Source organism: Antedon mediterranea, chromosome 1 (genome assembly GCF_964355755.1).
Source record: "Antedon mediterranea chromosome 1, ecAntMedi1.1, whole genome shotgun sequence".
Classification (NCBI taxonomy): domain Eukaryota; kingdom Metazoa; phylum Echinodermata; class Crinoidea; order Comatulida; family Antedonidae; genus Antedon; species Antedon mediterranea.
This window is the reverse complement of record NC_092670.1, coordinates 10,927,619-10,955,157: the sequence shown is the minus strand read 5'-3', so window position 1 is coordinate 10,955,157 and position 27,539 is coordinate 10,927,619. Positions and strand designations below refer to the sequence as shown.

At 31.9% G+C, this 27,539-nt stretch overlaps 2 protein-coding genes and 2 long non-coding RNA genes across 4 annotated transcripts; 2 read left to right on the top strand and 2 right to left on the bottom strand.

The window, feature by feature from the left end:
• Positions 1 to 59: 59 nt before the first annotated feature.
• On the bottom strand, positions 60 to 27,053 carry LOC140041405 (tRNA-queuosine alpha-mannosyltransferase-like). Its single transcript, XM_072087634.1, has 6 exons — positions 26,856 to 27,053; positions 26,319 to 26,404; positions 25,890 to 26,057; positions 25,088 to 25,258; positions 2,381 to 2,454; positions 60 to 235 (listed from the first exon to the last, which is right to left on the bottom strand). Exons 1-6 carry the CDS (start codon positions 27,051 to 27,053, stop codon positions 60 to 62), a joined length of 873 nt encoding a protein of 290 aa, XP_071943735.1.
• On the top strand, positions 4,180 to 12,122 carry LOC140050412 (fibrinogen-like protein A). The gene is made up of 4 exons (XM_072095588.1): positions 4,180 to 4,546; positions 7,509 to 7,646; positions 8,667 to 8,928; positions 11,555 to 12,122. Exons 1-4 carry the CDS (start codon positions 4,256 to 4,258, stop codon positions 11,800 to 11,802), a joined length of 939 nt encoding a protein of 312 aa, XP_071951689.1. The 5' UTR covers positions 4,180 to 4,255; the 3' UTR covers positions 11,803 to 12,122.
• Positions 15,816 to 20,585, top strand: LOC140056204 (uncharacterized). Its single transcript, XR_011846736.1, has 3 exons — positions 15,816 to 15,930; positions 18,909 to 18,984; positions 20,330 to 20,585. It is a non-coding gene; the product is annotated as an uncharacterized lncRNA (long non-coding RNA).
• On the bottom strand, positions 21,255 to 24,994 carry LOC140056218 (uncharacterized). The gene is made up of 3 exons (XR_011846741.1): positions 24,890 to 24,994; positions 23,554 to 23,663; positions 21,255 to 21,394 (listed from the first exon to the last, which is right to left on the bottom strand). It is a non-coding gene; the product is annotated as an uncharacterized lncRNA (long non-coding RNA).
• Positions 27,054 to 27,539: the final 486 nt, after the last annotated feature.

Genomic DNA, 27,539 nt, shown 5'->3' with positions numbered 1-27,539 from the left:
TATAAGTTAATAATTTACCATTCACGGCAATTATGCATCTTGAAAATTGTGATACACCATTATGATTCTTGACTTGAAAGCAGTGTTAGATATTGTTGCTTGAGAGATGTCCAGCCACATTTTGTAGTGATTTCATTCAGTGTACTTCTGTCATAGTTACGTACAATATTTGGTGTTCTGCAGAATCGTCGTAGATGTTTAAATAACTGTTGTTCTGTATTGTATAAACAGTCCTCTATAAGAGATTGTAAGAGTAATTCGGTATAGGACAATACTCCTTTATAATGTAACGGAAATTGGTACAGCCCAAATCATTTATTTTCTACCTATTGTTATAATGTAGCAAGCCAAATAAAGCCAGAAACCTCTACCACTCTTCGTTTTGATTTTGAGTGAGCGAGACCATCCATCCCGTTGTTCTTGTATCTTTGTTAATCAATACTGTAGTTGGCAAGTTTATAAATAAAAGAGTCATAAAGGCTCATGAGAATATAATCTACTAACTTTCCTCATTTATCTATCTATTTACATTGTATGTGAAGCCGACGGAATATCACTGTCGTCGAACCTAACGCTACCTGTCATAATCACATAGTCCTTATTTATCTAGCAATAATTACTTAGTGAGTGTTAGACCTAGACGGAATGAGAGAACCTGGGAACCTGATAGGCTAGCCAAGCGAGATTAAACTTCCTATCTGTCCATAAAATAAACTAGGGTGTGGGACTCTTCCGGTGGTCCGTTTATTAGAAAGAGCATACTCCTTCCAATAAGCCGAGTATATCACCTTTTAATTCTATAATGAATAACTAGGCTAGCCAGGCTCTAGGCCTAACGAATGAGATTGCTACCAGGCTAGAAAGGGACCCGAGAAATGTACGTAGTACACAGTAGAGACAGGCGGAGGAAAAACGTTACAATATGTTTAAATTCATGTTATTTAATAGCGTCACCATATAATACTATATAATGTAATAAAGATTGAAAGCGGTAATTCGATAAAGAACAATACTACTTTAATGTTTACATTTGATGTCATATAATAGCATCACCATAAAATATTATACAAATAATGAATGTTTATGAGTGTAATGGTACAAATAATGGCACGAGGTGAATGATGAAAGGTTATATCAACGAGGCAACGCCGAGTTGATATAACCTTTCATCATTCACCAAGTGCCATTATTTGTACCATTACACGAATACAAAACATTCATTATTTGTTTTATATAACATCTAAATAAATTCTAGTTATTTGAATCAAATAAAAGGTAGCCCTAACCAAAGCTTACTACATTTCATTCACACACATTGATTAAAAACAGTAACATTTGGTTTTTAATAATTTTATATTAAATGTTATATTTATATGGATTTCGTAAACACACCTACTTTTGTGTTAATTATGTCAACAAACGACCAAACAATCCTAGGCCTAGCAAGGCTAAAACGCCTAGGCTAGGCCTAGCCTAATACTAGCATGGCCTAGGCTACCCTAGTAGCCTAGTAGTACTAGCTTGGCTGAAAGGCAAAACTTCGACAGACAATTGGAACTTATCTAAGCTAATTATGGTTTTTCCAACAATTCCACGTCTTGTAGGGATGTCCCCATTAATTAATCAAAATCCTAAAAACGATCTAAAGCTAATTTAAATGCCTTTTTGAATGAAATTAGTACATAATGTCCAAATCGTACACAAATATCTGCTGCTGTTGCATATCTCGCGGTGGTGTTTACAAATGAAACTGAGACCAGACGACAGGTGGCGCTGTTGTATTTCACAGTACAGAGCCATATCATAGGATAATTTGTGTACTAGATTTTTTTTCATCCGCGAGACGTTTTTTTTTTCGTACACAAAAATGTTTCAAAAAGTACTATTAAACGATCGTTTAATAGTGCGTACTATTGCACGCCATGTGACCCACAATCGTCCAATCAAATGACAGGAATTTATTTAGGTGTTATATAAAATAAAATAGATTCCAAGAGTCAAGGTAATTCAATATTGGAATATTTAATTACTTATTTCAGTGCTGCCATGTAATTTTTGTATGAAAATGGAGATAAATACTATGGCAATACATACTAGGCAAAATTATGATTTGGCTTAAAATTATGAGAAACCCAAAATAAAACACAAAATTATGATGGACTAATCATCGACCCACAATCCACGAAAAGCCCTTGTTCTGGATTTCCATTTTATTTCTTGATTACAATTTGTCAAAACACAATCACAGTGTGATGGTCTTTCTGAATATCATTCTGTACATGCTCTGAAACAAACATGACAACTATTTTGTAATTACTACAGAATTTTTGTATCCAAACTACTGAAATCAATTAAAGCAAGTTGAGAACTCTAAACTTACTAGGAAATATTTCAGGATAAACCAGCTGGTTAGGACACAAAGGAAGACACCCACAATGAACAGCTTCAAGCCTAAAAGAACAATAAAGAACAAAATTAAATTTAATTTCTTTATTTAATAATTGCACCAGTAAACTCACTAGATAGGGTACATTAAATGTTGTCTTATAACAGACAAATTTAACGCTAGTTTTATTATTACATCAGATTTCTTTATTGGTCACTTTTTTTTTAAAGCTATTCAAATATATACTATAGTTCAACACAGGGGTACGGAAATGATTTTTGGTGGGTGTTGAAAGTGATATGAAGGTAAGGGATGGTTCCAAGTTCTGGAAAGGTTGGATATGTAATCTTGAGCAAAGGGACTGTTTAAGATGTTTTGTTCGTTGATCATCATATTATAATAGCACTAAGCCAAAGTTTGTTCCTGTATCTCCTCCTAAACTGCAAGTCCGATAATCTGTTTGAGCTTGGGCACCTTTTATTTCTCCTTTATTCATTTAAGCCATTATAGAATGGCACATTTTTATGAAAAATTTGTGTTTAAACCAATTTCTTTGCAAATACTGAATGCTGCGTTTAGTAATTCACGAACCATTTTACTACGTCACAATCAGGTCATTTAGATGTGAAGACAGCAAGTGGTCAGCAGCATGTGCACTCACATGCACCATTTAAAAAATGATTATCAAACGGGTGGCAAGTATTCTTGCTCATGTTTCTACCTCATGCACGCCGCAAAACATAAGCTTATATAATATAAAAATTTAATCTGTATCTCTGACAGAGTGTTCTAGATGGCATATATAATATATAAATGCCGATTCAAAATAAGCATATAACATTACGAGCATTGCTACTGACCCTGTCAGAATTACTAAGTCTGGCACGCAGATTCATCTCCCTAAGATATATGTACAGTTTGTTCCTTAACTTAATTTGTTTTGTTTTTTTCATTAGATAGTTACCAACTTTTCTTAGTAAAGCAATAAATATTAATTAACCACAGTCCACTAGTCTACATGAAAGAATGTGGTCACTCCTTATGCATAAGGCAAGCACACCAATGACATTCTTAATTCCTATTGGTCATAATAGAATGTGACTAGTGAAACTATTAAATCACATGCTTCTAAAGTTTAAACACATTCATCCTAATATCTGCTACGCATCATTACTAGCTTGTTGCAATCTTATCTATTGTTCATCGATTGGAATCTTAATATATTATTCACTTGGAAATAAATTATACAGCTATTTTACATTATATTAGTAGTTGTTTATTATATATCGTTGCCTCAACAACAATTACTAAAAAGTAATGTCCTAGTAGCAATGTGAAAACAACATATGGAAAATTAATTTATGTCAACTGTCAACAAACACGATACTAAATTTACAATAATGCAGCTTCTATTATTCTACATGCAGAGAAGGTGTTTTAAATAATGAAAATAAATTAAATTAGACTTCGAGGCATAATAAGATTTAAAAATAGAGATACTTGAACCAAAACACTGAATTTGTTAAAAAAAACAACAGAACATTGATCATAGAATGTTATAATCCAGCTACATAGTAATTTCAATTTATATTAATATATAATTCAAAAACTCCATGAATTTGATGGTTCGATTTGATAGGCTATTAGAAATTTGTTCATACATAGTTACAGTATTATTACTAACACGTTTTTGATTGGTGCAGACAAAGTTCTATTGTATTATACTTGGATGGAACATCTATAATACGCACATCAGAAGATGAAAACGTACAGTAGTTCCTTGTTACCACAAATAAGGTGTACGACAAGTTGCATTTGAAGGCACATCATACAGTTTATTTTGTCAATACGTATTTCCAAAACGTTGCAATGCATACGTTTGCAACTTTGGTTGTCGTTCTTAATCTCCTGCCTATTGTCGTTCTTTCGACCAATTCATTCTATACAGTTATCCAGGGACAGGCTCTTGAGGGTTGGAGTTACGAGTTGAAGAATATAAGCCGTGTAAATTGTTTGCTGGAATGTTCCCACAAATCTGATTGCTTGTCGGTCAACTATAACCAGAAAGATCGTGTTTGTCAAATCAGTAAGCAAATACTGGAAGAAGCATCAGTTGAAAACAACGTAATTCAAAAGCCAGAGTTTTGTTACATCGAAAGGGTGAGTTAAATTTTCTGATTTAGTGTACTGATGGAATGAACAACTTATGTAGTGTATTCAACAAAACTTGGTTTCGGGGAAACGCCTATTAGTAGGAATTGTTTTGGCTCCTGAAGGTGTTTTCTTACTTTGGTGATCTATTGTATCTCGGGTTCTGTTTTAAATTGATAGCTAGAATTTAAAACAAATTGTATACAGATTAAGCAACGCCATAGCAATTAAATTTACAGAGTGAAGTAATGTAAACATGGTTGGACCTCCCCAAAATTTATTTAGTATATAAAAGTAATAAACAAAAATATTATGAAGAATCACTTAAATCCAAATATAAATTAAATCCATATATAAAATAAAAAAATATCTCTATCAATATAAAAAAGAGAGTCAAGTATAAATTTATTTTACCATTTAAATATCATGAGGGATAAAAAAACAAATGCTAGTATGGATGACCATAAGAGCAAAGCTTGTTTACCTGTAACCCATATTGTAGTTCATTAAAAACAACAAGGACAGGAAAAAGGTGCAGGTGGGGATTTTTTAAATGTTATAGTTTAAAAAAAGGTTCAATTGCAGTCACTTTGATACCTCATATGTATGGTTACGTGTATAGATATGATATTTCTTTTTAATTGTATATAAATCATTTGAAGTAAATTTAACATAAAGATTACATTTATTACTGGTACTGTATACATAGGTAAATACAATCTATGTGTCTTCTTTTAGTTAAGACAAAATTTAAATGTTATTAATATATTTCTATTTTTAATATTTTAACATACTAATATTTATAAACTAGACAAATTTTCCTAGGACTTAGTAGTAAGAAAAGTACAATTTGCCTGCTGGCTATACAGAATAGCCAAGAAATTGTCATATCGGCTATGCCTAGTCTAGTTTGAAAGGGCACTTCAAGAAAAGGGGGTTTATTCATAATCAAATATTTTATTACAATTATTTGTTTATTAATTTCATATTCATACATAATTTTCATTTAAAAAATTATAATTGTCACTTCTGAGAAATTTTGGTTGGGTTTTTTCCTCATTTAGTGTTTATTGAAGTAATGATTGCAAAATCTGTATTTTCAAAACTTAATTTTCAACTGTTCTTAAGGATATTAAATTGCAATAGATTTAAACTTGTATTTTTTTTCACTTTGTAGATTTCATTCTTTGTGAATTTGCAACCATAAACCTTTATAAATCAGATACTAAATAGAAATAATATTAAATTCAAGCAAGGATAGAAGAAAATTTCAGGTGCAACTTGGATCCACTAAGAAATTCAGACGTCAAATGCCAACGTCAATTTTTAAAGAATCGCCTTAAATGTGTTAATAGCTTGAAGATTTGTTTATACGAAACCTAACTTTTAAATTAATGATGTTTTTTAAAATAAATGAATTAAACAAATGAATTTAACAATTATTGCTTCTCTTTATAACTCTTTGAATAATTAATTTTATAAATAATATTTTATATTATTTTATGAATTTTAATATTTTCACTTGACCTAAACTTTCAACAGTGTTTCAAAGGTTGAATAATATTTTGATTTGTAATAAAAGAATAAACTGATGTAATTTTATTTTTGTAAATATCAAAATTATACAATTTTTTTAACCTGGACAAAAGTGTTCTGTCCACGACGTTGGAAAAATCCCGTCTGTAACAACATATAAATCATATTTATTAATAAATTTGGAGTTAATTAACATTCAGTTATATCTAAAACAACTATCTGGCAACATCATAATACAAAATAAATTTTAAGATTTCTTTTAAATGAGGAGAAATATTACAATACCTAAACCTTCTTAAAAGTCATGTACATTGCCTGTCTGTGACGCATAGAATTTTAATAATTTTTTTGTACAGTCTTATAAATTTGTTTGACTTTCATAATTAACATTCATGGCCATATATGTTATGTATTCTTTTTTATTTCTAAAATATGGCTAATTATATTCTCAAAAATGTCACGTCCATATTACAAAAATACTTTGGAATGCCCCATATGTTAGTGTTTCATCTATAATTACGCCCAAATAATTTTGAATGGGAAACCTGTGAAAAAGCAATATTGTCAATCATAATTTGAATATTATGTGTTGTCTACTACACATGGTATAAGTATATTGAGTGATATGTAATATTAGATTTGAGCAAAGAAGAAACTTTAGTAAAAAGGTTCATCTGGATCTCTGGATACTGTAGTATTCAAATATTTTATTCTTTTGGATCATCCAAAAGAAAAAATTATTTGAAAGAAGAAACTTTATTTAGTTCTTGATTTACTGTCATGGTGAGATGTTTAATATCTTTTTATTTTATTTCCAAACCCAACCAACCAACAATTCTCGATCAGAATACATTTCTACGCATGCATGATGCGTGACTGTGCAGTGGACGTATGATCAAAAATAATGTTTTTGGTTGTGACTTCAAACTAGCATATCTACACTAATTGGCCAATGTGATGCACCTACATTATCATGTGGTCACTCTCCATGGGAAGTTCACTATTTCAACTACTGTAAAATGCTGTTCCTCTCTCTCTCTCTCACCAAGAAAACTAGTTTGTAATTATTAAATTACTGTAATAGCTGCATTCTATATCTATATACTGTCATTACTGTATGTTAATTATTTTATATTTCATTTTTCTTCATGTCCGGGCCACTGATTCCAAAATGAGTAAGTATACAATTTATTATTAAATAAATTTATTTCTTATATGGAGGTTCACATTTATTATTAGTGATTGGCTGCTGGTCGTGACTGTTGCTGTTGAATTTGCCTATAGTAAATGTTCTCTTTAATATTCTTAAAGTACTTTCACTTGTATTTACCTACTATAAAATTAATCTTATAACAAAATGGACGTTTCACTCAATGTATAGGCTTATTTCAATGTTATATCTAATATGTGATCTTCAAACTTTGTAATTTTAGAGTGTTTTATGAGGGATTGTAGTACGATTTTACAAAATAATCCTTCTGCTGTGAGTGGTGAATATGTGATACACCATACATGTGATGGAAGACCAGAGTTTACTGTGTACTGTGACATGAGGCATGATGCAGGATGGACAGTAAGTATAGGCAACAATTTATGTAAAGATATCTGAAGGAGCAAATCCAACATCATTATAACACACTAGCTTATTACTTGAAAAAATTGAATTTTGCTTGTATCCTTGAAAGACACTTACAATTTATTTAAAGATATCAAAGGTAAATCTAACATCATTGCCACAGCTTACTAATTCATTATTAAAACACACATCACAATACGTTACCGTAAGAACTGCCAGCCATAGAGACACCAGCAAAACAATTAATAGAGAACAATGGTATGATTTCAGATAGAATCCGTTCCAGAAGTACAAGGACTTTCAAATTTACGATATTCAAGCCATTGTACAAGCATCTCTCATAATTAATAAACGGAAAGGGGATTCCATTCACATATGACGTCGCACTCTGCACTCCTTACATCTTGAAAATAGATAGAGGGCGATGTTGACTTACAGATGATGGCATGAATGAAATAAGGAGCTTTTGTACGAGCATGTAGACTTTAACGAATGACATCAACATTCTACTCATTTACACAGTTAAGCGAACAGTTGTTTAGGAATGTTTAAAACTTGCATATGGATAAATAGCTTATTGCAATGAACAATTCCTAATAATACAGTATTTGGCTTTATTAAAAACATAACTTTAGATTTATCATTTTGTTCAACAGAAATTAATGATTCTTCCACATTTTTTACTAACGTTACTTTTCAGAAATAGGGTTCTCGACCCACACATAACTATACCTGCGCACACGCAGAGCGATTTGTTGAAGTGTTGTCTGGAGGTCACAACAAAAGAACAATCACACTAAATGTTCAAAAACTTGCATAATTATTGTAAAATGAGTGTAATCAAATTGTAGAAAATGAGGAACATCAAAATAAAATTGTAAAATATTGATGTACCTTAATCGTAATATTACTGGTCAGATTCTTAATTCATTTACTTCTATTTACTCAAGTTGATGGGCTTGACATCACTGTTTTAGTAAGACTGTAGAGTATAGATTACTATCCTTTCATTATCAGGTGATACAGAGAAGACAAGATGGATCAGTTGATTTCTACCGTAATTGGGCAGAATACAAAGAGGGTTTTGGAAATGTGAACACAGAGTTCTGGCTTGGTAATGAACAAATCAACCGTTTAACAGCTGATGGCAGTTTTGAGCTTCTAATAGAGATGACTGACCACTTGGATGACATGAAGTTTGCAAGATATTCTCACTTTCGTGTTGATACTGAGGACTCTAACTATGCTTTGAAAATCAGTGGATACACAGGAACGGCAGGTTAGTACATTCAATCAATTTTTACACTAAAAAACACATTTCAAGTAAACAAAGAATTAAAAGTATTATTTTTCTTTATAGGCCTCACCTTTGTACCTTGCATTAAAAATACACACTGTGCACTTTTGTTGTTGTTGCATTTATCACTTTAAGAGTATTAAAAACTGAATTTTCAAACCAATTATGACTACCTATAATTGAGTTTAAACTAGATGGTACGCTCGTTCGAAAACCCCCTCTATTCGGGGCAAATCATAAATAGTAAATTATCTAACTCAACTTAATTAGTAGGCCTAATGGTTTTCAATTGTTTCTTAGAGCCAAATTCATACTTTAAGTCGGTTCCTACCCTACCCACCAAAGTTGTTCTGCGTTTAGGGCATGTGATGCACCGTAGGCCTATCCTCTACTGGCTTTACAACGCTCATGCCAGTGAGGAAAGGGTGATGATGTGGGTGGTTTAACTGCAATAATAAAGATTTGTACATAAAATACAGCGACTGAAAACGCTAGCTCATTCCATTTAAAAACAATCTATATCCAACCTCTACAGCACATATTGAAAAAAAAAATGGATCAAGTTTCTGTTATGAGTATACAGTACTTGCCTTTACGACGCCTGACGGAATAGACACTTGTGGAACAGAGATTGGAATGTTCCATTCATCACAAATCAATACACTTGTATAAACATATATTAAATCTATCAAAATAGTAGGCCTATTTTTTAAAGAAAATCGGCCTGTCTTCAACATTTTGATGCTGTACTCGAACTGTTCAACCGGTTTTCAGTCATTAAAAACAATTATCGTAGGAGGAGATAGGAAAATGCGAAGCATTCTCGTAATATTGTCTGCGGGTATTTTTCAAGATGGACATCCATTAGACAGTGTATACCACGATCGAAAAACACCCCTATTTGGGGCAAATAGTTGAACCTAAATTCGTTTTAATTGTCAATAACTAATTATCGAACTCAATTTAATTAGTAAACAGGGTTACATCAGGTGGTTAAAATCAGTACCGAAAGTACGAATAAACTTTATATACCATCGAGAAAACATTCTAGAAATAACGCGCGATTTACCGAATTTTGCCCTTACGTAAATTTATATATAGATGATAAGAACATTGAATGGGATTAAACGGTTTAAACAAGCTTACAGAACAGTAAATTTAGCATACCTTAATGTTCACACATTTATATGTCTTCATCACAAGAATCCCATGTTGCATCTAGTTATGTACCAGCATTTATAAATAGTCACTGGAATATTGACTGGGACATAATGACTCATACATGGCCAATGTTCCAATTTAATTTTAAAGTACTACACCATATTTTAGATAGATTTGAGATACAAAAGATGTTAGCTTGCCAACGAAATGATTAAAAATGGAACACTTACCACAAATGAAATAGAAAATGAGGAAAAAATGTTCTAATAGTATTAAATCAAGTTCGGAAATGTTCACTGCACTGACTACGGTAGGTCAGGTATAATGAAGTTTTCCTTTGGTACTGTATAATATAAGCTATAAAAACAGTTGTGTTTAATAATTAATTAATTTTTAGTCATGTGCAAACGCGACTCTACAGCTCACTCGGTTGGTCGGTAAACACTAACTCAAATTTGAGCACGTGACCGCAGCCATGTATGGCCTTGTTTTATTTACAAATCATGTATTATGTGAAAAATATAGAAAAAGAAAAACAGAAATTTGAAATTGATTTAGGTTAAACTTAACAATATGCTACCCAAAGATAAAAAGGCAACATGATATCAAATCTGAAAGAAATTGGACCAATATTAAAGAAAAGCTACTATATACACAACCAACTAAAATTAATTAATCAAACTAACAATTCTAAAAATGATATCAAAATGTTCAATGGATTAGCTCCAACATTTAACAACAACATTTCAATTTAACATTTAAAAATGTTATTATTTTAAATGTTGTAGTTACTAAACACTTTGGAAATTAGTTTTCGCTTCCATTGTTTTTTTTAAATCAGTACATTTGTATTGAAAGTATATTTCAGTTAAAATATAAAAACAATATTAATGTTTTATTAATGTCAATTTTATCATATTTTCATAATTTCATGTTGTATGTAATATAGTATAGTTTATTTGTATTTTTCTTGTATATGGTTTTATCTTAACTGTTTATGTTGTATGGAGTGAGTGCAGAATCTGTTTGGGCTTTAGCCTATTCTCATTCCTGGTTATTTTTACATTGATGATCGAATAAATATTATTATATGAATTAATATGGTTCATATACATTAAAAGGAAAACAAGTAAAATAATAAGCAAACATTGAATGAGCAACAAATTATAATTATAATATAGTAAAATAAATCAACCATATTGTATAATTTATAGAATAAAAAAAGACAAGAACACTATTTTTTAAAGGTTTTTTGATTTTAAACAAATAAAAAATCCCCTAAAACAGGATGTGAATCTCAAAAAAACATAAATTAATTAAAACACTCATTAGGTATGCATCATTTTACATAGCATATATTAATTTTTTACATGTTTAAATAAAACAATTGTATTAAAAAAACTGCATGTATCCAGTAAACTAAAGATGATATGTTTTGTTTGTTTAGGTGATTCTTTGGCATGGCACAATGGTCAACAATTTACAACGCATGATATAGACAATGATAACAGCAGCGGTACTAACTGTGCTGAGGCATGCAAAGGTGCTTGGTGGTACAATGCCTGTTATCATTCAACTCTGAATGGGCTTTACCTTACACCAGGTACAGCTGATTGGTCAGGCATCATCTGGTATCATTTCCATAAATACAACAGTCTCAAGAAGACAGTGATGATGGTTAAAAGAGCACCATAAGAAAATTTTAATTATAACTTTAGTAATTTGACTTTAATTTGGCTCATAAATATAAAAAATGGAAAAATATTGATTTTATTAAAGATGCAGTGAGATCAAAAATCATGTTTGGTTATTATACTTTTTGTGTTATATTAATTATTTTAAATGAATAATAAAACCTTGGTTTAATAACATAATGACGAAATAAAATTAATTTGAATATACAGTGTCTTAATTTAATCACATACAGTACATAAGTTTATGATTACGATAATTTATTAAATAATAATTATAGTATTGTCAGAATTGTTAAAAATATATGCCCATATATAATACTACATAGTAATATCAAATTCCATTATTAATAAAAGATACTACTGACTTGGATGTGTTATAATCTTTAGTAAATCATAATATTGGTATTTATTTTAGTTTTACTAATTTAATTAAAAGGGTATCTGGTGTTAAATGGTTATATTCTTTATAATTCATTCATTCAATCTTTTATTTTGGAATTTTGCAAAGTAATATTGGATATAAATTAATTAAAAAATAAACTACTAATTATTAAGTAAAATTTTGCCTTATCATTAAATGATTATTTATTATAATAATCCACATTTTATAACATCAATAATAAAATATATTGTCATATCAACTGTAATTTATTTTTTTGGGAATTTTTTATTAGTTAGTAACAATGGATGTTTTATTATTAATCATTTTTAAATATTATAGTAATACCAAATAATTTAATCAATTCATTCTGTAAAAAAATCTTATTTTATTATTTAAAACTATGCTAATACATACATAATAGTAACATTATTATTGTTTTAATATAATAATAACAAATTGATATCTAATCATAAATCAGTATTTCCTATATTTTCATTAATAATTAGTAGTGTTTTAATCTAATATTTGCTGAAGTTCTTAAATTGAATCTCGTTTTGAAATGAAAAAAAAACTTACAATGAATGTAGGCCTACATATTATATATCTTATTATATTGGTTTTTATAGAAATTAGTGACATAAGCAAACACAAGATGAATGTTTATGTATTTTCCAAGGTAAAGGTGAAAGTAATTGAATTTGAATTGAATTGAATTATTATTATTGCTTTTTAATTAATAAAATCAAATTGATATCTAATCATAAATCAGTATTTCCTATATTTTAATTAATGATATTCTAATTAATTATATTCTAGTAGTTTTAGGAGTATTTGTAATGGTGTTTGCTAAAGTTTTTAAATTGAATCTTGTTTTGAATTGATTAAAAATGAAATAAAAATGTACATGTAGCTACATATATCTTATTATATTGGTTTTGATCTAAGAAATTAGTGACATAAGCAAACACAAGATGAATGTTGATGTATTTTCCAAGGTAAAGTGAAAGTATCAAACAAAATTTAAGATCTAAATCTAAAGCTTTGAATGTATTAGTGTAAAAAATCACTTTCAGCTAAAACAAAAAAAAACATAAAGGGGTTTGACCTATTAAAGATGTATTGTCCCCCAAAAACATGAAAAAAAAAGGTTAATTAAATCAGACTTTAAATATGTTATTTTGTGGTTTTAAAAAAGTTAATCAGTTCCATATAGAAAAAAAAAATGTTTTCACCTACAAATTGATTAAATAAATGGTTAAATTCAACCAAAAACCCACTGGCTGGCAGCCAATTTGGCCATTTTTTGCTTTAAATTACAGTTTTTTTCAGATAAATACATTTTTTTTCAATCCAATTTTTTGTCAAAGTCGATAACTATTATGTTACATTAAAATGGCATATTCAATAAAAATGTTGTTAAGAATTATTTTTTCAGGGGGACAATACATCTTTAACCCCTAAATGTTCTAATAAAAGCATCAGTTGCTATAGCAACAAAAGAAAGTACGGTTACAGGAGGGCAGTGATAAAGAGAACACCAATCTTTAGGAGTTCAGGACCTTGCAGCACCTTAAATATCAACATATGCCATGTTGTATATTTATTGAATGTTACTACGTTTCAATGACAAAAGTAACTGAGCAAAAATAAAACAAACTGAAATAATTCTAAGGGCCTGTTTCTGCTGCAACTGCTCAAAATACGGTATAAAAATACGGTATAAAATACGGTATTTTTTATACCGTATTTTTTAGTACCCCGTTTCTGCTAACAATACTTCTTGGGTGGTCGTGTTAAATTTCATCTTTTTTACCCAAATTGCCATTCATTTATTTGATCGATAATTAAAAGTCGCAATAAAGGAAGTTTTACGTCTCACTTTCAACAGCCTAGCCCTAGTGATAGAGATGTTGTGAGAGCACAGAAAACATCGTAATGGGGACAATTAATTCGTTCCCTCCCCGAGTTATTGTATTTTGCAATGTTGTACTGCTTTCGCAGGCTCTTCAGCTTTGAGTTTACTTGCTTTGGAGACAAGTCTATTCCATACTCCTGCTTTATTTTTTTAGAAATGTCTTTATAAATGTGGTTGTCCCTTTTATTACCTTTTAGTTGGCCAGACATTTTAGCTTCCCCACACAAATTTATTTAGTAAAACTGTGACGTCTTCGCTCCACATTTTCGCCGAATATATATATACACGTGTGTAAAACAGCTGACAGCGACAGAAAATAAAAATACGAATGTTGACCTTTTGTCATGTAAAAAAAAAATACGGTATTTTTTATTGGCAGCAGAAACGGGTACAAAAAATACGGTATAAATTTGTAAATACCATATTTTATCCACAAATTTTGTGGGGAAAATACGGTATACAAAATACGGTATATTTTCTATGAGCGTAGTTTCTGCTGCCAAAAATATACCGTATATATACGGTATTCAAAAAATACAGTATAATATACGGTATTTAGTTGGCAGCAGAAACAGGGCCTAATTAAATACTTGCATGAGGTATATTCTCAATTAATTGTAAAACCAAAACAATACTGGGTATGAAACTAATCAATCTGTGATAACTGTAGAATGGACATGAGAAAGCAAAGAGATTATTAAACGGTTATTTCAGAGTAAACAACACAAGTGTGGCAACTGAGAATGGACTAGAGACGTGATTTACTTCAACTTTTAGTTGATAGAATTTTTGAAAATTTTGTTTATACATTCTGACGTAATAAATATACATCAGGCTTCCAGTAACTATTTCAAAATTTATAATCGGAGTAAAGCTATAATGGTGAACGCAAAGAAATTAGAGAGTGCCCAGGTAAAAATTCCAGTTGAGAACAGTTGGAAATTTCAACTGGTCCAACTGGTCTTCAACTGGTCTAACTGGTTTCCAACTGGTTCAACTGGTTTTAACAACTGGTCAACTGGTTTTTCAACTGGTCTAACTGGTTTTTCCAACTGGTCAACTGGTTTTTCCAACTGGTCAACTGGTTTTTCAACTGGTCAACTGGTTTTTCAACTGGTCAACTGGTTTTTCAAACTGGTCAACTGGTTTTTCAACTGGTCAACTGGTTTTTCAAACTGGTCAACTGGTTTTTCAAACTGGTCAACTGGTTTTTCAACAGGTCAACTGGTTTTTCCAACTGGCCAACTGGTATTCCCAAAGCTCAACTGAGTTCAACTAGTCAACTGGTCCAATCGGTTTTTCAACCGGGCAAGGTTGTTTCAATTGGTTTTGCAACTAGTTTTTTTCCTAACAACCAAGGGAATTCGGAGAAGAGCGAAAGCGGATGGCTGGGTGTACGTCGGGGAGTACGGGAGAGGACCCAGGGGGACCCAGGGGAGAGGTGGGGGGGGTGTTCTGGGTTGAGGTGACGGGAATAGAAGCATGGTCCGTAATTACCATTCAAAATACAATTAATATTATTATTTGTAATCCTATATTATTGCAACAAACAGTTATTTAAATTAAATCAAATAAAATCGATTAAAGAATAAGAAATACTGCACAACTTTTTGAAAATAATGGAGCATGCGTCGTATAGGCCGGCAGACCGTAAACAACCAATCAGAAAACTGCAAGCCAACAGCCAAAAACGGCTCCCTTTGTTTGTGCCAGTGTGGCTCGGCGGCAAAATCGGTGATCACGCAGCACAGAGATGCCAGGTCTAGAATGGGTATTATTGGCTAATCGCATCAAATTAAGGATGAGGCACAAATCTTGCTGTTTTATAAAAGGTAGGCCTGACATATATGTCTATTATTATCTCTTATTACTATAGGCATAGGCCTACAAACTATGATCAAAGATCGACAACAAAATGGAGGCCTCGCCGCTCGCTGCATGCTGGCTAGTATAGTAAGCTAGGCGCTTTAGTCCAGATCCCTATGTATTTTCGTGTGCAGATAATGGGGAAAGTGTAAACATTGTGTTTTATGAATATTTTAATCCTGCTGGTTATAAAAACCCATGTTGTCAAATTTCTAAAATTCATCTTTGACCTCTGACCTCAATTTGAATGTTTTGACCCATTGAAAACAAAATGATCATATCTTTGCAACGCTTAGATTAAATGAAATAATTTTAGTGTCAAATTATTTGGGAGATGCATATTAATATTCGTTCTAATGGAAAAGTTTGTCCAAAAATGCCTGGAAGTATGATTTTTGGCATATTTGACCTTTGACCTACATATCATATAACTCCGTAACTAATAGTTGGACAAACTTTAAATAGGGCTCAAATTAATCTGAAGGTATATGTTTCTATTCAGTCCTATAAGAACTTTTACAAGAAAACGACCCGAAATATTTTTATTGACCTTTGACCTGTACTGGTAGTACATATTTCTATAATCTCAAAAACTATTGGCCGTAAAATGGTTGTTTTTGTGAAATGGTTCGAAAAATTTACATTTATATGTTGTATAATAACAACATTTTATAGAAATGTAAAAGAATTCTAATTATGATCACTAACTTTATAATTTATTAACATCACTAGCATTTGTTATAATATTAAAATGTGTTATATTTGCTGATTTTAAGCACTTCATATGAATTTATCAGAATTATGTGTATTTAATATAAAGTTTTTTTTTTTTATATAAAGAAAATTTAATTGTCTATCAAATAAGACTATTTTCAAATTATTATGGCTAAAACTTAATTAGATACAGGCAAAAAAGTGTATTTTTACTTGTGTGAACAGCGCCCTCAATCTTCATTTTTTCCCAAAAAATACCACATTTTTATGTGTTTTCCTGAACTTAACAGGTTATAACTTTGTTTTAAAGACTTTTTACAGTAACCTGTAATTTACATACCTCTTTTATAACGTACTAGGTCAGTTTCTGAAAAAATTGAGAAAAATATTCCAATAGCTTGATATTTTTGTTGAGGTTATACATGATACACACAAAAAAAAAATATTTTAATTTTGAGCTAAAAGTCCATCTTTTTGGTTTAATAAAAGCTATCTAGCAGATATTAATACACAAAATTCATATTTTATTGGATAGATATTATGATTATCTTTCCAATAAAATATGCTGTTTGTGTAAGAATGGCTGTACAAGATTGTTTGTACTGGACCAAAAAGATGGATTTTTAGCACAAAATCAAAATCTTTTTTAGCATGCACCATGTAATAACCTCAGGAAAAATATCAAGCTATAAAAATATTGTTTTCATTTTATCTCAGAAACTTACTTAGTATATGGTAGAAGGTGTATGTAAGTTACACGTCACTGACAACAAATCTTTTAAAAAGTTACAACCAGCTAAGTTCATGAAACCACATAAAAATGTGGTATTTTTTGGGAAAAAATGAAGATTGAGGGCGCTGTTTACATAAGTAAAAATACACTTTTTTGCCTGTATCTTATTAAGTTTTAGCCATAATAATTTGAAAATAGTCTTATTTGATAGATAATTAAATTTTCTTTATATAAAAAAAAATAAACTTTATATTAAATACACATATTTTCTGATAAATTCATGTGAAGTGCTTAAAATCAGCAAATATGACACATTTTAATATTATAACAAATGCTAGTGATGTTAATAAATTACAAAGTTAGTGATCATAAATAAAATTCTTTTACATTTCTATAAAATGTTGTTATTATACAACATATAAATGTAAATTTTTCGAACCATTTCACAAAACAACCATTTTACGGCCAATAGTTTTTGAGATTATAGAAATGTGTACTAGCAGTACAGGTCAAAGGTCAATAAAAATATTTCGGGTCATTTTCTTGAAAAAGTTCTTATTAGACTGAATAGAAACATATACCTTCAGATTAATTTGAGCCCTATTTAAAGTTTGGCCAACTATTAGTTACGGAGTTATATGATATGTAGGTCAAAGGTCAAATATGCCAAAAATCATACTTCCAGGCATTTTTGGACAAACTTTTTCATTAGAACGAATATTAATATGCACCTCCCAAATAATTTGACACTAAAATTATTTCATTTAATGTAAGCGTTGCAAAGATATGATCATTTTGTTTTCAATGGGTCAAAACAATCAAATTGAGGTCAGAGGTCAAAGATGAATTTTAGAAATTTGACAACATGGGTTTTTATAACCAGCATGATTAAAATATTCATAAAACACAATGTTTAGACTTTCCCCATGATCTGCACACGAAGGCACTTTTTTTGACATAGGGATCTGGACTACTTTAGCCTTGGCTTGCCCCACCTTGCTAGCTGATTGATTACATGGCTGTGTACGACCGCAAATTGTCTTATTGGCCTCTACATAGTACTAGCCTATAGTAGGCTAGAAACAAAGCCCAACAATACTATATTATTAACCTATTATTAGCCTACATGTCATTACCACACAAACGAGATTTATTTCCATTCATTCATGATCACTTTTGTTATTTTGGCCTACTAGGCTAGGCCTCTAAAGTCTAGCCCTAGGCCTCTAAAGTCTAGCCCTAGGCCTCTAGTAGTTGTAGGCCCAAACTAGCTACAGTAGTACTACTACTGTTCTGCAATGTTGTATTATCACTACTCTAGCTAGTGTCGTGATGACATGCATGGCTGCTATTTTAACATATCCTAAGCCTAGGCTAGCCTACTAATCTAATAATAAAGCAAACTAATCCATGCTGTTTTAGTCTGTCTCCGTTTCCTTAAACTAAATATTCTATATTTCTTAATTTTCCTTCAATTTTTTTCATACACAATTGCAGGTGATTTCCAGTTTACTTGAATACAACCAACAAGGCTATAAACCAACCAAAAAAGTACAGCAGTACAATTTGAAGGGTAAATATATTTATGTATACTTTCTTTCTTGGAATGATCCAAAAAAATAGTTATTTATATGGCTTTTGGCCCAAATAATATACAATGTAACAATTCAATCAATAACATTAGAGTGCGTTTAAGAATTCTGTTCTACGTTAAAATGAAAAAAATATATATATTTTCCAAGCTTAGTAATGAGATATTTGTAGTAGACATAAGATAAATATATTTTAATTTAGAGGGGTTATTTGTATAAAATGAAAATATATTTAGTTCTAATATCTGAATAAAAGGGACAAACTAAAGTGAAATGATACTCATCTTCAATAGAGAGAAATGGCGAACCGACGCACGTCTAAAATCCGAGTGGGTATAAAATCATAACAAACCGTTGAGGGCGACACATTTCCTATGTTTATACACGTGAATCATGGCGTTGTCTAACCAATGTTGTTGCTGTAACGCTCATAATTCTTGTTGTATTTGTGTATTTACACAATAAATCAATGAAATATGTATAAAAGTCATCCATCATTCACAATCATATTCCTAAAAATATCTCATATCTGTAGGTCTACATTAGACTTGGCCTATAGTATTATAGTAGAATGGTGTTGTCAAGCATCATTACTGGCGGTAGCCCCCCTGCAGGAAGCATCACTAGCCACATAAACAAAATGGCAGTTGTCAAGCTGAAACTAATGCTAGTCCTACATCTACTATAGAGAGGCTCTATTTAGTCTTACTACCTAGCTAGGAGACGCCTAGCAGCACCCTAGCTAAAGTAGTAGTAGTGAGTACAGTACGCAATAACGAATTTCCAATATTATTATTTTTATAATAACCGATAATCCGTGCTAGGCTCGAGGTACTACAGCATACATGCCAACTATCTAGGGCCTAGAGCTGGGTACAGTATATAACAAAAACGCGTCTTAATTCAATCCAAATTAAAATAAAATATGTTAAGATTTGCCCATATAACATTAAAATTGATAAGGGTGTTGCAAAAAAAAAAGATACTGCTATTATGTGTGTTTTAAACGTTCTTTTCTACCTCCCTTTTTAACTCAACCCATCGGAATTTCCCATACAAAAACATGTGGCGAAATGGTTTGTTTACAATCTATACCCACTCGGTGAAATTTGAGTGACGTCATCGCGGTTCGCCATTTCTCTCTATTGCTTGTAGAGAACATAATTTGGATAATCATTAATTAATAAATTGATTAATATATGATTCCATCTTCCTTTTTCAGTAAAACAGTATATAAATTGATACTTGAGATTTGAATTTGATTTATTCCTTGTACTACCAGTATATTGTTTATTTAATCAATTTGTTTTGGTTTTTCTCTTTCAGGACTAATTTTGTCAACATGACTAAATAAAGAAGGTGGCCATAACTTCATAAATATATTACTGAATAAATGCTAGATCTCCATTTTCATGGACCTGTAAAAAGGAAACGGCAGGGATATGCTGACATTTGTGTAGATGTAGGGGTTATGCAGGTCGTTAAGACCTTTGTGGGGTAATTAACTACAGTACTGCAGAATTGAAAGTAACTACTGTAATTGTAAATATTAAAGTTAATAAAATAAACAGTTAAACAATAAGTTCTGTAGTTTGTGTAATTTGTTTTTGTACTGAAATTTACCAGTTGGGAAAATTCTCAACTGGGAAAAATGTACAACTGGGAAAATTTACAACTGGGATTGATCAGACCAGTTGGAAAATTCACAACTGGGATTATCAGACCAGTTGAGAAATTTACAACTGGTAAAATTTACAACTGGGATTATCAGACCAGTTGGAAAATTCACAACTGGGAAATTCACAACTGGTAATTGTCTCAATTCACAACAGGGAAAATTCCCAACTGGGAAATTTCCCAACTGGTCTTCAACTGGAATTTTTACCTGGGTGGCTATTCCATATTATACAACACCAAGTATTGTAAACTTTAAATACTTAAATTTTAGGTGATCTTGTCTTTTGGTTTAGGGGCGCCAAAAAATAAAGCCATAACATCAGTACAGGTTCCAGGCTCTCCTTGAATATTATTCTGGTGCTACAACAAGACATCTTGGAAAAAACTTAAAACTGGAGTCCATGGGCCTTGTGTACATTAAAAAAAACATCTTACGGTAGAGTTTAGGGGGTTACCCCAATGTACTGGTCCATTTCAGCTCCTGTCGTTTATGATAGGCATCTGGACCATGGCTTCTGTGTCTGTAGAGGGCCTAATCGAACTGTTAAACAATAATTAAAACTACTCACATTGCAACACCGTAAAACTCGTGCTTGGCCGTTGATACAGCAACATCGCCCTCTATCAATACTTGATAGTAGTCCTCTTTTGACTGCTGATAACCCCAATGAACTATATTATCTTTCAGACTCTCATAAGCCTCAGTGAAAATATCTATATAAAAACAGGTAGATCCCACTTTGTGAATTAAAATACTGAAAGATGAGGGCGTATCAATCTGATCTCTAGTGCACATGTGTAATTCAGAGACTAGTGCTGTTCCGCCGTACTACACAGAGTCGCTATTCAATCAAATTTGAACAATACTATGATTTATTCTAGCTTCTTTGGGAATGTTAAACAGTGGCAGTACAAATAAATGATATATTTTATAATATTTTTAAATCGCAGACAATATTTTTTAACACTGCCCTCTACTGATTTTATCGAATTTGAACAATAGTACCATAATTTATTCTAGCTTCTTTAGGAATGTTAAACAGTGGCAGCACAAATAAAGGATATTTAATGTTTTTAAAGGGGGGTTCCGGGTTTAAAATGAATAGTAAAAAATGTAAAATATATTTGTTTGTCTCTTGAACGGTAAAAGTTTCAATTTATATAAGCGCCCAGTGAAGCAGAACGAAGGCTGTGAAATGAGGCCAGATTACAAGTGCAGCTACGGCAAAATCACAATGTGGTTACAGAATAGGAAATTCGTGAAATGGTCAATCTTCCGACGACTCGTTATCATTAACCATATCAATTACTTTTGTAAAATTATACTTATCTGATGTAATTTTAGTCGGTCTTCCCATTTATAAAGTCAATTTTCTATGAAAATCCATCAAAACAGTGAAAAATTAGATAAGTTTGCACTTTACGTTTGCCGATTTTCGCACTGACTTAGGGAAAGCCTTCAAAATCAATGAAGCGTAACGTATACATTCCTGCTGAGCGAGGAGAGCGAGACGACGATACACGTGCTCTCTCTGCCCATGCCTGGCATCGTCACGTGATAAGCAGATACAGTATACAATACCAAACTGTTCGGGTCGAGTATACCCCGTCTAAATTACAGTATTTGATTGAAGGTCGACTCGACCTACCGGAATGGTATAGATAATATAGCTCGAATGAGAGAGTTGGAAAATTTGTAAACATGAGTACAGTATTGCTAATTTTAACAAGTGTAGCCTATAGTAAAAGGCCTGGTAGTATCAATTCGCATAGGGTCTACTACACTAGTTAGCTCAATTTTTAACTGGGCCGGATAGGCTAGGTCTCCTTCCTACTACCGGTCTACTTGCTTGATGCAGTATCCGCTTTTTTGGAGAGTAAACTAGGCCTATTTCAGGCCTACTTATTAGACGATCGGGACACCATACGTGCGGACGGCGATCGGACCTTGTTTTGCCTCAATATTTACAGCCGATTTTTGTAGAACGTTTTAGGTTTAGATTGTTTAGGAGTTTGGTTGATAGGATGGGTTTGGATTCCACTGACTTTTGTTATTTATGGGCCAATCGTTTAGTAATAGGCTAGCTAGGCCCATGAATGATGGCCCCAATGTTTTAACGTAGCCATCGTGGCATGGAATCCCTAGTCAGAAATGGCTCTCACCCATGAATAAAATGATTTAGGCTAGGCCTTCATTCATTCATTCATTCTTTATTTAGCCTTTAAAATCGAAATACATTTAAAACAAGGTAACAAAAACAAGACAGGTGAAAATCTAAGGAGGCAAGGATAAGCAAAAACAATTAAAATCGCTGTAGCTCGCAGGCTTGCTTATCCAGGCCTAGCCTAGTACGTGAAGCCGATATACGATCTGTACTATTCGAGGTATAAAAATAGTATAATTTATGACTCCGTAATCTGTCCTAAATTTTGTATTTCATTAAATGTCAAATAAATATATGCTACTACTGTTATTATTACACTTTAGGCCTAGCTTAGAAAATCTACAAAAAATGTATTTCACAATGATCGAGTGGTCGTCGTTTGACAGGGGAGAGAGAACACAACGTACAAGCTTGACGTCGCGAGTTTGGAATCCACTGATGACGTGATTTTGTGAATATCTCATGAATATTAATGAACTTCCCTAAGCTGCTGAAAAACAGACTTTCCATGAATTTACCCTAAAATGTATATGAAATTTAATTTTTTTAATTTCTCGTTATTACTTCTTCATTCTGACATGTCTATATTGTTATAATATTTTTTATTTAATAAATAAACGATATTTAAAAGCAATTTTAAACCCAGAATCCCCCTTTAAATCGCAGACAATATTTTTTAACACTGCCCTCTACTGACTTTATAATTACCTGGAATTTCTGAGTAATGTTCCCCAAGAACAGAAATCCTGAAGTCTTCCCCACTATCTAGAAGTTTATAAAGTGTTCTAAAAAAAAGGTCAGGATTCTTGTCGTGTTCCCTACAAAAGGAAAAAAATGTGAATAAGTACCACTACTAAACAAGAAATATTTCTTACAAAAAACGCTGCTCGCTTATGATTGAAAAATATTTTTTATTTTAAATGTTTTTGAATGTGTCATTTTATTGTCACATAATAGTTATTTTACCTGAAAAAAATGTAATTTAAAGCAACAAATACTTAAATTGTCTGTCAGACAATGGTTTTTGGGTTTCTTTTCTTTTTTTATATGTGAATAAATATTATTTTTTTTGTTACAGAAGTGAATACTCAATTTCTGTCACTTTAGTTAATTTTATTGCTAAGGTCAAATCTGGGGGTCACTTCATCACCCTAGATATTTCAATTGTGAAGTATCCTATTACAAACACAAACTTTAATGGACTGTTTCGATAATAATTCAATGATCTGACAGTGAATATACCAGAAATGCTTATTAGAGATTTGTAATTTTAGCATGACATGTCCTAATAGACTCTTTCCCAGACATTTTTTGGGTCTACTGTAGCAGCTGGAATCAATAAATTATAGTGGAGTTTCCATTTTCACAAAACTGTCTGTCCTTAGAACTATAACTGCTGCTTGCTTTAGCTTCTGATTGAGTAGTCCTAATGGGACGTAGCGGGCTAGAGCAGCAGCGTGAAAATCCAGGTAAACTAAGCACAAAATAGTAAAAATTCAGACAGTGTAAATAAGTACAGCAGTGTAAATAAGTACAGCAGTGTAAATAAGTACAGCAGTGTAAATAAGTACAGCAGTGTAAATAAGTATAGCAGTGTAAATAAGTACAGCAGTGTAAATAAGTATAGCAGTGTCAATAAGTATAGCAGTGTAAATAAGTACAGCAGTGTCAATAAGTATAGCAGTGTAAATAAGTATAGCAGTGTAAATAAGTACAGCAGAGTAAATAAGTATAGCAGTCAAATAAGTATAGCAGTCAAATAAGTACAGCAGTGTAAATAAGTATAGCAGTGTAAATAAGTACAGCAGTGTCAATAAGTATAGCAGTGTAAATATGTATAGCAGTGTAAATAAGTACAGCAGTGTAAATAAGTATAGCAGTCAAATAAGTATAGCAGTCAAATAAGTACAGCAGTCAAATAAGTACAGCACTGTAAATAAGTATAGCAGTGTCAATAAGTATAGCAGACTAAATAAGCATAGCACTCAAATGATTATAGCAGTCTAAATAAGTGATGCAGTCAAAAAATGCACTAGGACTGTACCATCTATGAGCCCATACTATTTTTAATGGGGATGACAATTGTGATAAAACTGAACTGCAGCTATAAACTGTCTGTTCTCCGGTGACACCTGATTTAATAGCCCTGTCTTTGGATTTTTCAAACACCTCCTGACTTCCATGTAATGAACTGGCCTGTTCCGCTAACGTCAGTCCTTCCATAACATCTGCTATTGGATCATTCATTATTGGAAATTCTATTGGAAAATACAACACTTTTGATTTTGGTCGTATCTTTTCAGCGAGGCCTTTAGGACGGAAGTCAGGCATAGGTTTTAAAAATGTCCCAATTGATGACAAGAAAGATTCCATGTTGTATTTTGAGTTGAATAAAACAATGTCAGCAGTTAAACTAAAAGAAAAATGTAAATTAACATTAAATAAATTTTATACAGTATAAAGTTTTCCTTTGCATATAAATATTGACCTCATCTGGGCATAGATAGAAGAATAAATTATGGACTGAGCAAAATACTTTTCAAAATAAAGAGAGATAAAGATAACTGCAGAAATAAGCATTTGCGACGTCAACAATATATTGATTTTCTGAAAATCAAGGGGAATAGTCTGTAAGTATTCAGGATGACAACTTTAAAATTACCATTAAAACACAACACTGTGTAAAGTACGATCAAACAATCAGCAGTTACCTACACACAGAACATGCGCAACATATGCAAATAATGTTACGTCACTGTGTTTACCAGCCAGAAAAAGTATGATCGTTTTGCTGTTTTCTGCGCATGATACAAACGTCCTTCCCGCGGCGGGCCAACTAGATTAGTGGGAGGTGCCATTTTATCATAAATTTTGTGTGCGAGTACCATTTCTGACTATCTAGGGGTCGTATTTACCGAACGCTCAAATGCTTGTGTCTGAGCCTCCCTCTCCCCACCCCTATATTTCAAAATCGTGGATCCACCCCTGCTGTCCTTCTCAATTCCCTACTATAAATTTAAAAACTAACAATAAATATACAGTACCAGGTTATTATTTGATTATATCCATATTGAAAATCTCTGTCTTTTTGTTTTCGGACAGGGTAAACCAGCTGGTTTTCATGGAAGTAAACAATCTTGGTCAGCCGAGACAAATCAGGTCGCAGTGCTACCAACTCTGCTAAATTTAATACTGAACTGGTAAACAAAATTCTAAGGGAAGAAAAGTGAACAGTTAATAATTTTATTTTATTAATTTTAGCAACATTAAAACAATACATAAACTTTGAGTGTGCCAAGGAGTGGCAAAAGAGGTCAAAGGACCACTGTCGCCATAAGGTGTGCCACACCAGCACTCAAAGCATACATTAAAACATAAAACAATGTAAATATGTAATATTAATACCATAATTATATACATTAAAGAGGCATAGTATTTTTAAAGTGGTCCATTAACATGTTTTTAAATTGTACCCAACTTCCGCATACAAAGGCGTCTTTAATATTGACCGGTAGTGAATTCCACAAACGAATAAATCTGGTTGGGATACAATGCTTTCCTATCAGTTTTGGATGCAAGATGTTTAAAAGTTAGAACATCCAAATGCCTACAATTGATAGTCAACATATTTAAAATAAAACTATTCTGTAATTTATACAATATATTTGTAACAAAAATAACGGTAAAATAATCTCAATTTGATTCAGCTGTCATCAAATTCAGTCTAGTTAATCGGTCAGAATATGGCTGATCTAAGATTCGTTGATGAAGGATAAATCGACTTGCCCTTCTTTGAATTTTCTCTATCTTATTAATATGACATTGACGATAAGGATACCAAACAGGGGAGCAATATTGAATATGGGGAAGAACAAGACATTTATAAAGTTTAAGTAAAACAGATGTGTAGAACAACCTGTGGCAATTGATCGTATAAAACCTAACATCCTATTGCATTTCAAAGTTACATTATCTACCTGATGTGCCCATGACAAATTATGGGATATTACCACACCAAGTAACGTAATGTCATTAACGTTCATGAGTTCATGTCCATTTAGAATGCAAGATGGAACAACGGGATCTCGTTTTCTGGACAATGACAGCACTTGACATTTATTAGGGTTAATGGAAAGTGAATTAAGTGCTGACCACCAGGAGATCGTGTCAATGTCCTGTTGCAGAGATAAACTATCTTCCTCCGTCATTATACATTTAGCAATGCAAGTGTCGTCTCTGTATATTGATATGGTTTTGCACGTAGGTGCATATGTAGATCATTAACATATATGTTAAATAACAGGGGTCAAAGCACAGACCCCTGAGGAACCCCTGATATTACGCAACTCTTGCCGGACATCTTTCCGTTAAAAAACGTTCAGTTAAAAATGATTCCAACCAAGGCAACATGGAACCACCAATTCCATAGGTTCTTTTCAGTTTGGAAATCATTGTAGAGTGCGAAATGGAATCAAATGCACGACTATAGTCCAGTGCAACAATATCAATGCGTGGGACACCTTTAATAATCTGTATAATAATATTGTTTATTACAATTCCCCGATATTTTGAGTCATCTCTTACTTCCTGCTAATAAGGACAATTTCTCCAGATTATTATTATTACATGGAAAAAACATCTAAATGAATGATTTAATATTTAGGTTAGTACTACTCTACTAGTAGCTTGTTTGT